Below are 11,147 nucleotides of genomic sequence, written 5' to 3'. Positions count from 1 at the left end.
ATGCTAGAACCAGAAGTCTGCCACAGGCTAGACATGGCGGCTGGGTTGGAAGGAACTGAATCAGGGAACATACCTATGATGCTGGTTACTGGAAAGACAATTATATGAAAAGTCTCTGAACCTGGCACAATACACACAATTAAACAGATCTTTATAGCTATTAAAAATATGAGTGCATTTTATTTATATGTTTATTCATATTTTGTTTAAACACAATAAATAATTTTACACTTTTCATATAAACTATTTAATGAACCCAATGATCAAACTTTTGAAAGAGAAACATGTAATTCATTCTTTTAGTCAACACATATTTATTGGGATTCTACTATACGCAAAGCAGTGTTCTAGACGTTGGCATTATGGCAATAACAGGACACAAAAATCCTTACCCACCTGGATCTGACATTGCAAGGGAACAAAATAGTCAATAAACAAATAAGCAAATAAACAAGAAAATAAATATACAGAAAATATCTGGTAGTGAAAGTGCTTAAAGAAAATGGAACAAGTAGTATAATAGAGAATGAATAGAAGCTACTTTAGATTAGGTGTCTCCACTCAAAAATCTGTCCTTGTGACTTAATGTTACTAAGTATTTTGCAATATCCATTCTCAAGTTTAGTCCAAGCTTAGCCAAGTCTATGGTCGTTCAGAATAAAGACATTTCCCAGCTTCCTTTATTTATTTTTTTTGGTTGGTGTCATCTTTTTTTTTTTTCCTTTTTTTTATTGTGAAATTTTTGTTGTACATTATTGTTTATCAGTCACCATATAAGTGCATCCCTCCACCCCTTTTGCCTACCCCCACTCCCATAGCCCCTGGTAACCACCAAACAGTTCTATCTGCCCGTGTGTTGGTTTATCTTCCACATACAAGTGAAATCGTGCACTGTTTGTCTTTCTCTTTCTGGGTTATTTCACTTAACATAATACCTTCCAAGTCTCAAGTCCTTCCATGTTGTTGCAAATGGGATGATTTTTGTCTTTTTTGTGGCTGAGTAGTATTCCACAGTATATATATACCACATCTTCTTTATCCAATCATCAGTCGAGGGACACTTGGGTTGCTTCCATGTCTTGGCTATAGTGAATAATGCTGCCATGAACACAGGGGTGCATAAGCCTCTTTGGATTGTTGATTTCAGGTTCGTTGGGTAGATACCCAGTAGTGGGAGAGCTGGATCATAAGGTATTTCTATTTTTAATTTTTTGAGGAATCTCCATACTGTTTTCCATAGAGGCTGCACCAGTTTGCATTCCCACCAACAGTGGATTAGGGTTCCCATTTCTCCACAGCCTCTCCAGCATTTGTTGGTTTTTGTCTTGGTGATTATAGCCATTCTAACGGGTGTAAGATGATATCTTAGTGTGGTTTTGATTTGCATTTCCCTGATGATTAATGATGTTTAGCATCTTTTCATGTGCCTATTGGCCATCTGTATATCTTCTTTGGAGAAGTGTCTGTTCATTTCCTCTTCCCATTTTTTGATCAGGTTGTTTGTTTTTTTGTTATTCAGTTGTGTGAGTTCTTTATATATTATGGAGATTAACCCCTTGTCAGATATATGGTTTGCAAACACTTTTTCCTAGCTGGTGGGTTCCCTATTCATTTTGATCCTGGTTTCATCTGCCTTGTAGAAGCCTTTAATCTGATGAAGTCCCACTTGTTTATTTTTTCTTTTGTTTCCCTTATCTGAGTAGACATGGAATTCAAAAAGATCCCTTTATGGTTGATGACAAGTAGTTTACTACCTATATTTTCCTCCTGGAGTTTTATAGTTTCAGGTCTCACCTTCAGGTCCTTGATCCATTTTGAGTTAATTTTTGTGTATGGCAAAAGAAGATGGTCTACGTCCATTCTTTTGCAAGTGGCTGTCCAGTTTTCCCAGCACCATTTATTGAAGAGACTTTCCTTTCTCCACTCTATGTCCTTAGCACCTTTGTCAAAGATTACCTGCCCGTAGATATGAGGTTTTATTTCTAGACTTTCAATTCTGTTCCATTGATGTGTGTGTCTGTTTTTGTACCAGTACCATGCTGTTTTAATTACTATTGCTTTGTAGTATGTTTTGAAGTCAGGGATTGTGAAGCCTCCTGCCTTGTTCTCCTTTTTCAGGATTGCTTTAGCTATGTGGGGTCTTTTGTTGCGCCATATGAATGTTAGTATTATTTGTTATATTTATGTGAGGAATGTCCTTGGGTTTCTGATTGGGATTGCATTGAATCTGCAGATTGCTTTAGGTAGTATGGACATTTTAACTATGTTTATTCTTCCAATCCAGGTGCATGGAATATTTTTCCATTTCTTTATGTCATCATTAATTTCACTCAATAATGTCTTATAGTTTTCATTGTATAGGTCTTTCACTTCCTTGGTTAAATTTACTCCTAGATATTTTATTCTTTTTGTTGCAATTGTAAATGGGATTGTCTTCTTAGATTCTCTTTCTGTTAGTTCGTTGTTGGTATATAGAAATGCAACTGATTTCTGTAAGTTGATTTTGTACCCTGCCACTTGACTGTAGTTGCTGATTATTTCTAATAGTTTTCCAATGGATTCTTTAGTGTTTTCTATATATAAGGTTATGTCATCTGCAAACAGTGAGAGTTTCACTTCTTTGTTGCCTATTTGGATTGCTTGTATTCCTTTTACTTGCCTAATGGCTCTGGCCAGAACCTCCAGTATTGCGTTGAATAAGAGTGGTGAGAGTGGGCACCCATGTCTTGTTCCTGTTTTCAGAGGGATGGCTTTCAGTTTTTCCCCATTGAGTATGATATTGGCTGTGGGTTTGTCATATATGGCCTTTATTATGTTAAGGTGCTTTCCTTCTATACCCATTTTGTTGAGAGTTTTCATCATAAATGGATGTTAGATCTTCTCAAATGCCTTCTCTGCATCTATTGAGATGATCATATGGTTTTTATTTCTCGTTTTGTTAATGTGGTGTATCACATTGATTGATTTGAGGATGTTGAACCATCCCTGTGTCCCTGGTATAAATCCCACTTGATCACGGTGTATGATCTTTTTAATGTATTGTTATATTCGGTTTGCCAATATTTAGTTGAGGATTTTGCATCTATGTTCATCAGGGATATTGGTCTGTAGTTTTCCTTCTTAGTATTGTCTTTGCCTGGCTTTGGTATCAGGGTGATGTTGGCCTCGTAGAATGTGTTGGGAAGTGTTCCATCTTCCTCTATTTTTTGGAATAGTTTGAGAAGGAGAGATCACATGAAAACTGGGTTCAGCAGAAATTTGTCCTAGATGGATGGATAAGAGATAGGATGGATTGAAAAAAAATACCTATCTAGCTGCTATATATTCAGTTCTTATTGGAAACCGGTGCTAAGTATTTTACATGGTAAGAAAAACAACTTTAATTTCAGATAGCAATAGTGGCTGTCATCACAAAGCCACTTAGTTGTTTGTCAGAAATTCCTTAGAAGATGTTGATCATTGCTTAAGATTAACAGTTGTCGTCAACTACAAGCAAACATGATTTGGGCAAACCAGAAACATAAATAAGTGCAAAAGGAAATAGGCAATGTGAAGCTCATGGGTCTAAATCTCTGAGGACTATAAAGGGCATACTTTGCTCATCCAGAGGGTCAAAAATTATAGAGAAATCTAGGAATCAGGTTCTGATATATTAGGATCAACTTGGTTCTGCCATAGAACCAAGTCTGTGAGCTTTAGATTCAAAGAGCTGGGGCTCAATTCCTACCTCGACTACTTAATAGTTGTCTCATCTTGGGATTACACAAAACAACATATCTTCTCTGATGACCCATGTCATTATTTGTAAAAGGGACTAATGATATCTACCCTGTAAACATGTTGTAAGAATTAACTAAAATAAGATTTTTAAGGGTATCTCTCACTCTTTAAATGTTAGTTCCACTTTCCCTTTCTTGGATTGGCCTGGTTTAATCCCGAGAATATGGAAAATCTTATTTACATTTAATAGAGAACAGGTTATTGTTATGAAAAGAACTCTGAGATTCCTTACACTTTTTCTAACTCTATAAATATTAGTTAGGTTTGTTTCAGTTTAGTTTGGTTTCTCACTGTAATTACTAGTGGTTAAAACCAAACCAAACCAACCAAATAGACAAAAACAAAATAAAACAAAAAAAACAAAATCTTATCTGAAAATTGGGAAGGTAAGGAGTAAGTTTTTCCTTTCCTTCTTCTATCCTTTCCTTTCCTTTCCTTTTTCCTTTCCTTTCCTTCTTTCCAAAAAGAAAGAAAGATTCTAACAATGGAGAGAAATCTATGTACCATCCAATTTCAATAAAAATCATAGGAGTAAGTAGTATGTGTCAGGAAATTTATAAGCATTATTTCATTTAATCCTCACAATCTCCCTATGAAATACTATTGTAACTCCAATTACAAATAGCGATATTAAGGTTCAGAGAGGACCATTGACCTCCTCAAAGACATAAAGTCAATGAGAAACAGATTTGTTTTTCACTCCCAGAACCTTCTGGCTCCAAGGTGGTACTCTTTTCATTATGTTACAATTTATTCTACAATCATAAGAAGGAAGAAAATAAGTAGAAAGTGGAAAAATGACAGATAATCAGGCCAAATCTCTGAGATCTATAAAGAATGAAAGGGGTCCATCAGATGTCTCCCCAGAATAGAAAAATAGGGTGGCCAGGGGGAATCACAAGCTCTTTGATTCCCAATTCCTTGAAAGATTATCTGGACTACTGTGTACTATTTTCTCACTCATAAACTCTCTCAGTATCCAGCATCTAATTGCTCCCTATGCTCAGAGGGCTCCTGCTTATTGGGTCTTGGGATACATCATGAATGGGGCTCCCGAGGGACTATAAGATGATTTAAAATCCTACAAAGGTAGGAGATATTTTTACCTCTGCTAACTCTGAGGAAATCACCCTAAGTGACAGGGCAGCCATCAGATGTATAGCATCTTCTCTCTGCGTGATTCTAAATGAAAAAGACCATTTGGGGTCTGCAGTTGGAGTACCCAAATCCAAGTCCATGGAACCTAGGGAAGAGAAACTTTTGGAATGGAGAGCCTCGCAACTCTATAGAAGAAACTGAAGGTAAAAGGAGGAGGGGAAAAAACATTTGTTTTCCTTAATTGAGCCAGTCATGACACTTTTGACCACGTGAGTGCTCAGAGCATCTCCCCATCTTTCTCAATTTTTACTTTTACCCTCACTCTGCAGTCCTGGGTAGCAAGGATTGCCAGAAGAATTCACAATTAAGGGCTTCTTTCTTATTCTATGCAATGACTAGAGTCCTTTCCTCCATTCACTCTGTCAAACAGCATGCAGGAATGCATTTATTCTTTTTTGGTTTATTAATCATGAATTCAGCATCTGTCATGTTTCAAGCACCAAACCTACATTGCTTAGGATTAAAAATATTAGTTGGCTATGTTGCCTGACATGGGGAAAATATATTTCTATGGCATGGAGAAAATAATAGTCTTTATGATAGAAACATATATGGAAGATATTATCCTGGTTCTCTTCCAAATTCTCTAAAGAATGTATATATTTCTTCTAATATGGCTCTCTTTCCTTCTCCTTTGCCTAAAATGTAGTATTTCTCAAGGGTTGGCCTCTGGTCCCTATTTTGTCCTCACTTTACCCTGTCTCTCCTACTGACCTCACTCAGGCTTAAACATTGACTATAATCTTTGTACAGGTAATACTTCCCAAATTCTTCAGCATGGGGCTCTCTATAGCAAATATAATAATAATGAATCTTTATAAAGCATCTTATTATGTATAAAAATCTTTTATGAACATTATGATATTTAATCTTATAGCAACTTTATGAGGTAAATATTATTTCAGTTAATCAAAAACAAGCATTTAGTGGGTACCCACTCTCTACCAAGCACAATTATAAGAACATCACACATTTTCAAGGAGCACAGCTATAGTGGTACATGTCCAAATACAGGTTTATGAAACCCAAATGAGGGACGTAATACCAAGGGAGATTATTTAGTGGTTTGGCAGGAACTTTCGTATTTTACCCGTATTGTCCTGCCTTAATTATTAATAATGCCCCCTTTCACTTTCAAAAGTGTCTCAACTGGAATGATAAATTTTAACTGATTAGTTAAGGTTGAGGCTACTGGTGCAGGGAATGCTTTCTGCTTCTTTGAAGATGAGAAGCTGAGGTTCAGAGATTATAAACTCCTTGACCATAGTCACATCACCAAAAAATCAGAATTTGAACTTGAGTCTTTCGACCTCTAATCCAAATTCTTTTTAATATGCCATGTTTTCTTTTTCCCAGACAAAAGTTTGAATTTGAATTGAATCATCTAGGAAAGTTGTATCCATTTCTAACTACAGGTGTAAACCGAAATTACTACTTGAATTATCATTCTCTTTTCCTGTGTATCTTTGATGCCTATGAACCTATCTGGTCGTGAGCCTAGAAATGGTGAGGAGCTTGAATGTTTAAGACTGAAAAAATAATATTTGAAGTTATAGACAAAAATTGAAAAAAAACATGGTAAGTAAAATCTCAATCTAAAATGGTATTTTTATGAGATATTTCTCCTAGTTTTTGTTTGCTTTCAGTTTTTATCTTACAGAGAATAATGTTTACATTGCTTTAGAACCAATAGAAATGTGATTCATGTTTCACCTTGCATACCACTGACATCACGCATTAGCATGATTCATATTTTACTATGTTTTGAATGGTTTTGAGGGATGGGTGCTTGCATGTAGGTGTGGGGGCCAAAGTAGGCACTTAAACCATGGTTCCCAGTCTTCTCCATTGCGTGTTTTATTTTTGACCTTAGCATAATTCAGAGGAGACCTTCATGGGTACACAGGGGTATTTTCTAAACACTTCCCCCAAACTGTAAGTTATTTAGCATTAGCTATGCTCATGTTAATAGTAAGTCAGTACATTATAAGTGTGTTTTTACTTTTGCCAGGGTAAAGGAGTAAATAACAGTTGCTGGGTACCTGCAATATGACAGATACCACATTAGATGCCTCATTATGCATTATCCTCTTTAATCTACCCAACAACCCTTAGAATGCAACTCCATCCCTATTTTGGAGATAAGTAAACTGAAACATAGCAAAGCCACAAAATAGTTAAGCAAGAGCCTAGATTTAGAAGGAAATCTGCCTGGCTCAAAAATATTGTCTTTGCTTATCACCATTCCCCCATAGCAGTTAGTCTATTAGCCCGCTGTTCACTGCACTTAACAGAAATTGTTCAGGATCCTACAGGGATGGCTATGTAAAGAGATGGTTAATCCATATCGTGGGGGCCACCCAGCGGCCATGAACTCTTTCTTCAGCAACTTTAGCACGAGTAGAAACTGACTTCAGGCCCAGATGATCCCTCACTAGAAGCAGACAAAAATGTTCTGAAAAAAGTGAAGGATAGTGACTTTCTTCTAACAAGAAACTCAAAGGACCCAAAGACTCAAAGAACCGAATACAATAAACAGAATCTCTATAGAGACTTGATACCATAAGATAATAATAACAAAGTACATCGATTGCATTAATATATTGTGATAAGGATATACTAATTGTTATTATCAAATGAACTAAGATACATGATCTAAATTGAGAACCTATAGTTGTGTGAATAATTGTTGTCCTATTTCAAGTGTTTTTACACCAATTCCTTTTCATATCCTTTTCTTTTTGTTACAGAGCTTTTCACTAATCACGAGTTTCTCTTCTTCCTTCTCTTTAGGAAGATCCATTCTTCTTCCTTAGCCCTCTACCTCCACCTATCATTTACATTTTTTTTTACTCCAGCAAGAGTCAAATTATCAGTTACTGGCAATTATGAAGATGACCAGGGCTCATCCTGTCTTTCCTAGTTTAGGAATTAGATACTCTACCTTTGGGCGAATATGTAAATTCCATTTTTTAAGCATTGAATCTCAAGCCAAAAGCAGGCTCAGTACAACCATTGCTTTCCAGAGTTAATAAAAAAGGCTTAAAATAGTCTAAAGACAAAAATAATCATTTCAGAGCATTCTAAAAGTCTATTCAAATAAACGCATTTATTGAGTGCTACTATTTCCTAAGTCACGGAGATACAACGGTAAACAAGAATAGACACAGTCTCTTCAAGGAAGTTACAGTCAAAGTATACCCATAAATTAATTTCTGACTTTTCATTCATTCATTCATTCATTCATTTATGTAACAAATATTTAAATGCCTGTTATTCACAGGCACTGTGATAAATATTGCAGATTCAATGACAAATTATAGTGTTTACTCTCAGGGGCCTTACAGTAATAGAACCTGAACTCAGTTTCACTGGAGTTTCTTTTGTTTGTATGGATAGTATTAACCTATCTTACCACTTCCAATTTTTTTAGAAGATAAAATTATCATCAGTAACCAATAATTATAAAAGAGATCAGAGAAATTGATCAGGAATTGTAATTAGAAGTCAGGACAATTATAATTAGACAATTTTCATATATTTTGGATCTCCAAAAACCAGATCATAAAAGTAAAAACTGTAAGTGAATATGTCATCTCTTCTTGGATGATTCACAAGCACCTTTAAACTCAAGTGTTGTAACAGACGGCTGACCACAGGACACCCTAGTGCTCATTTCGTCTTCTCAGTGTATTCAGCTATGTAACTTTTTCCTTTAAAGTAAAGCAAATAGTCAAACTCATAGAAGCAGAGTGCAGTGGTTGCCAGGGGCAGGAGGAGGGGGAAATAGAGAGTTGCTAATCAAAGGGTATAAAGTTCCAGTAATGCAGGATGAATAAATTCTAGAGATCTGCTGTACAACTTTGTGCCTATAGTTAACAATATTCTTTTATACACTTGAAAACCTAAGAAGGTAGATCTCACATTTTCTTACTACAATAAAATAAAAATAAAAAATTTTTTAAAGCATAAAACACACAAAAAGTTGCAGAATTGAAGTACTTTCATTACACTAAGGATTCAAAAATTCCAATTGTTAGCAAAGATTACATATCCCATACTACATCTTAATACATGATGTGACTTCACTAAAACCTACCATCTACATAATACAACTTAGCTGCTAGCCTCAAAACAATTTAAAACCCCGGGATAATATCCAAATTGTCACTACTAATTTTTCAATCAAATAAACATTGTCAAATAAGAAGATGCTCAAACTAAGGACTATATCCAATTAGAATGATATTAATACAATCCAAATTCCAATGCTCATTGCACTCTATCACAATCTATTATTCTCTTCAGAGGTATAGGTGCCTAAATTGGCCTTTGATGGATATTTAGGGTATTTGACCACAACTTTGGATAATTGTAGACACACTCTGTAAAGGAATCAGGAAGATCAGGCTTCCGGGTTGATCTATTTTAGGGCATTTACTGTTGTATAATTGGTTGTAGACATTAATTGAATTGTATTCATCTGTTCAGTATCAAGATCTTTCTTCTCTTAGCCCACCCAGTATTTCACCACGTTAACGTTTCATTTTGCTTTTTATTCATATTTGTAAAGGAATATATCTCCAGATATGAAGGCATAGATTTGCTTTACTGACCCCTAAATGTCTTTTGCAGAATTCCTAATTCTGACATTCAACATCATCTTTATGTTTAAACAAACATTCTTGACTATGAATGTTCTGGCACTGTGTCTGTCACAAATCAGCCTCCACATTCACGCTCTCACATCTTTCCTCTTTACCCAGACCTCCCTTCCAGAAATATGAGAAATCACACAGAGCTGAATGAGTTCATTCTCCTGGGAATACCTCAGACAGAGGGACTGGAGACTGTGCTCTTCGTCGTCTTTTCATTTATTTACTTCTTCACCCTGCTTGGAAATTTACTCATCCTTACAGCAATTGTTTCTTCCTCTACCCTTCACACCCCCGGGTATTTCTTCTTGGGACTCCTATCTATTTTTGACATGTTGTTTCCATCTGTAACCTGTCCCAAGATGCTATTCTATCTCTCTGGCCAAAGCCGAGCCATTTCTTATGGGGGATGTGCTGCACAGCTCTTCTTCTATCATTTCCTGGGATCTAGTGAAGGCTGCCTCTATTCTGTGATGGCTTATGATCGCTTTGTTGCCATCTGTCACCCACTGAGGTATATGCTCATCATGAGACCTGGAGTCTGTGTTGGTTTGGTCATGGCAGCTTGGTTGGTGGGTTCTCTTCATGCCACCATCCTGACCTCCTTTACCTTCCAGTTAACCTACTGTGGCCCCAATCACGTGGACTACTTCTTCTGTGACATTCCTGCTGTCTTGCCCCTTGCTTGTGCTGACAGCTCCCTGGCCCAGAAAGTGGGTTCCATTAATGTTGGCTTACTGGCTTTAATGCTTTGGTTCAGTGTTTGTGTCTCCTACACGCATATTGGGATTGTCATTTTGAGAATCCGTTCAGCAGAGGGCAGGCAGAAAGCTTTCTCTACCTGCAGTGCCCACTTCACTGCAATCCTCTGTGCCTATGGACCTGTAATCATCATCTACCTGCAGCCCACACCCAACCCGTTGATTTGTGCTGTGGTGCAAATATTAAATAACATAGTCTCACCCATGTTGAACTCATTAATCTATTCCTTAAGGAACAACGAAGTGAAAAGATCCCTAAAAAGGGTGTTCCACAATGTAGTATTTACTGTGGTGGAATAAATTATGGGTTTTGTAATGGATTTTAGAAAATTATTGTCTCTTAATATTATCCTCCTATTTCCTCTTCTTAAATAGACAAACAGATAATAGAAAATGCTTCCTCTAAAGCATCATATTTTGTTTGCCTAATAATCTTTTGTATGTTTGTGTGTCTCTCTAACTCCTGTAACTCTATAACTAATATTATCCTCAGTGCCTTAATCCCTGAGGAAGGAATCCAAGGAGTATGGAAAGCAGCTGGAGAGGGATTTCTTATCCATATAATAGGCAGCCAATTTTTCTGGCTCCATTTAGAATGTAATTATTCCCCTTTTCTTCCTATAAACATTTCAGTATCTCCATGATGCTAAGAATAGTATTCACTATCATTTATAGAACATGATCTGTTTTCTAGGCACTATGATAAATTTTCCACAGATGCCATCTTATTTAATCTTCTCATCACTCCTCATAAAGTAGAGTTTCCCTTTTGTAAAAAAGAGCTGTGAGGACC

The 11,147-nt window shown here is 36.3% G+C and overlaps 1 protein-coding gene across 1 annotated transcript; it reads left to right on the top strand.

Moving 5' to 3' along the window:
• The first annotated feature begins 9,721 nt into the window (after nucleotides 1–9,721).
• On the top strand, nucleotides 9,722–10,654 carry LOC101402089 (olfactory receptor 10N1-like). The gene has a single exon (XM_004427457.2). It carries the CDS (start codon nucleotides 9,722–9,724, stop codon nucleotides 10,652–10,654), a length of 933 nt encoding a protein of 310 aa, XP_004427514.2.
• Nucleotides 10,655–11,147: the final 493 nt, after the last annotated feature.

Source organism: Ceratotherium simum, chromosome 7, assembly GCF_057802395.1.
Source record: "Ceratotherium simum simum isolate JZ-2026a chromosome 7, ASM5780239v1, whole genome shotgun sequence".
In the NCBI taxonomy this organism is placed as follows: domain Eukaryota; kingdom Metazoa; phylum Chordata; class Mammalia; order Perissodactyla; family Rhinocerotidae; genus Ceratotherium; species Ceratotherium simum.
The sequence above is the reverse complement of the archived record's forward strand: the minus strand, read 5'-3'. Positions and strand labels throughout refer to the sequence as shown.

Coding starts and splice junctions, on each gene's coding strand:
- LOC101402089 (XM_004427457.2), top strand. CDS start 9,722: ATGAGAAATCACACAGAGCTGAATGAGTTCATTCTCCTGGGAATACCT.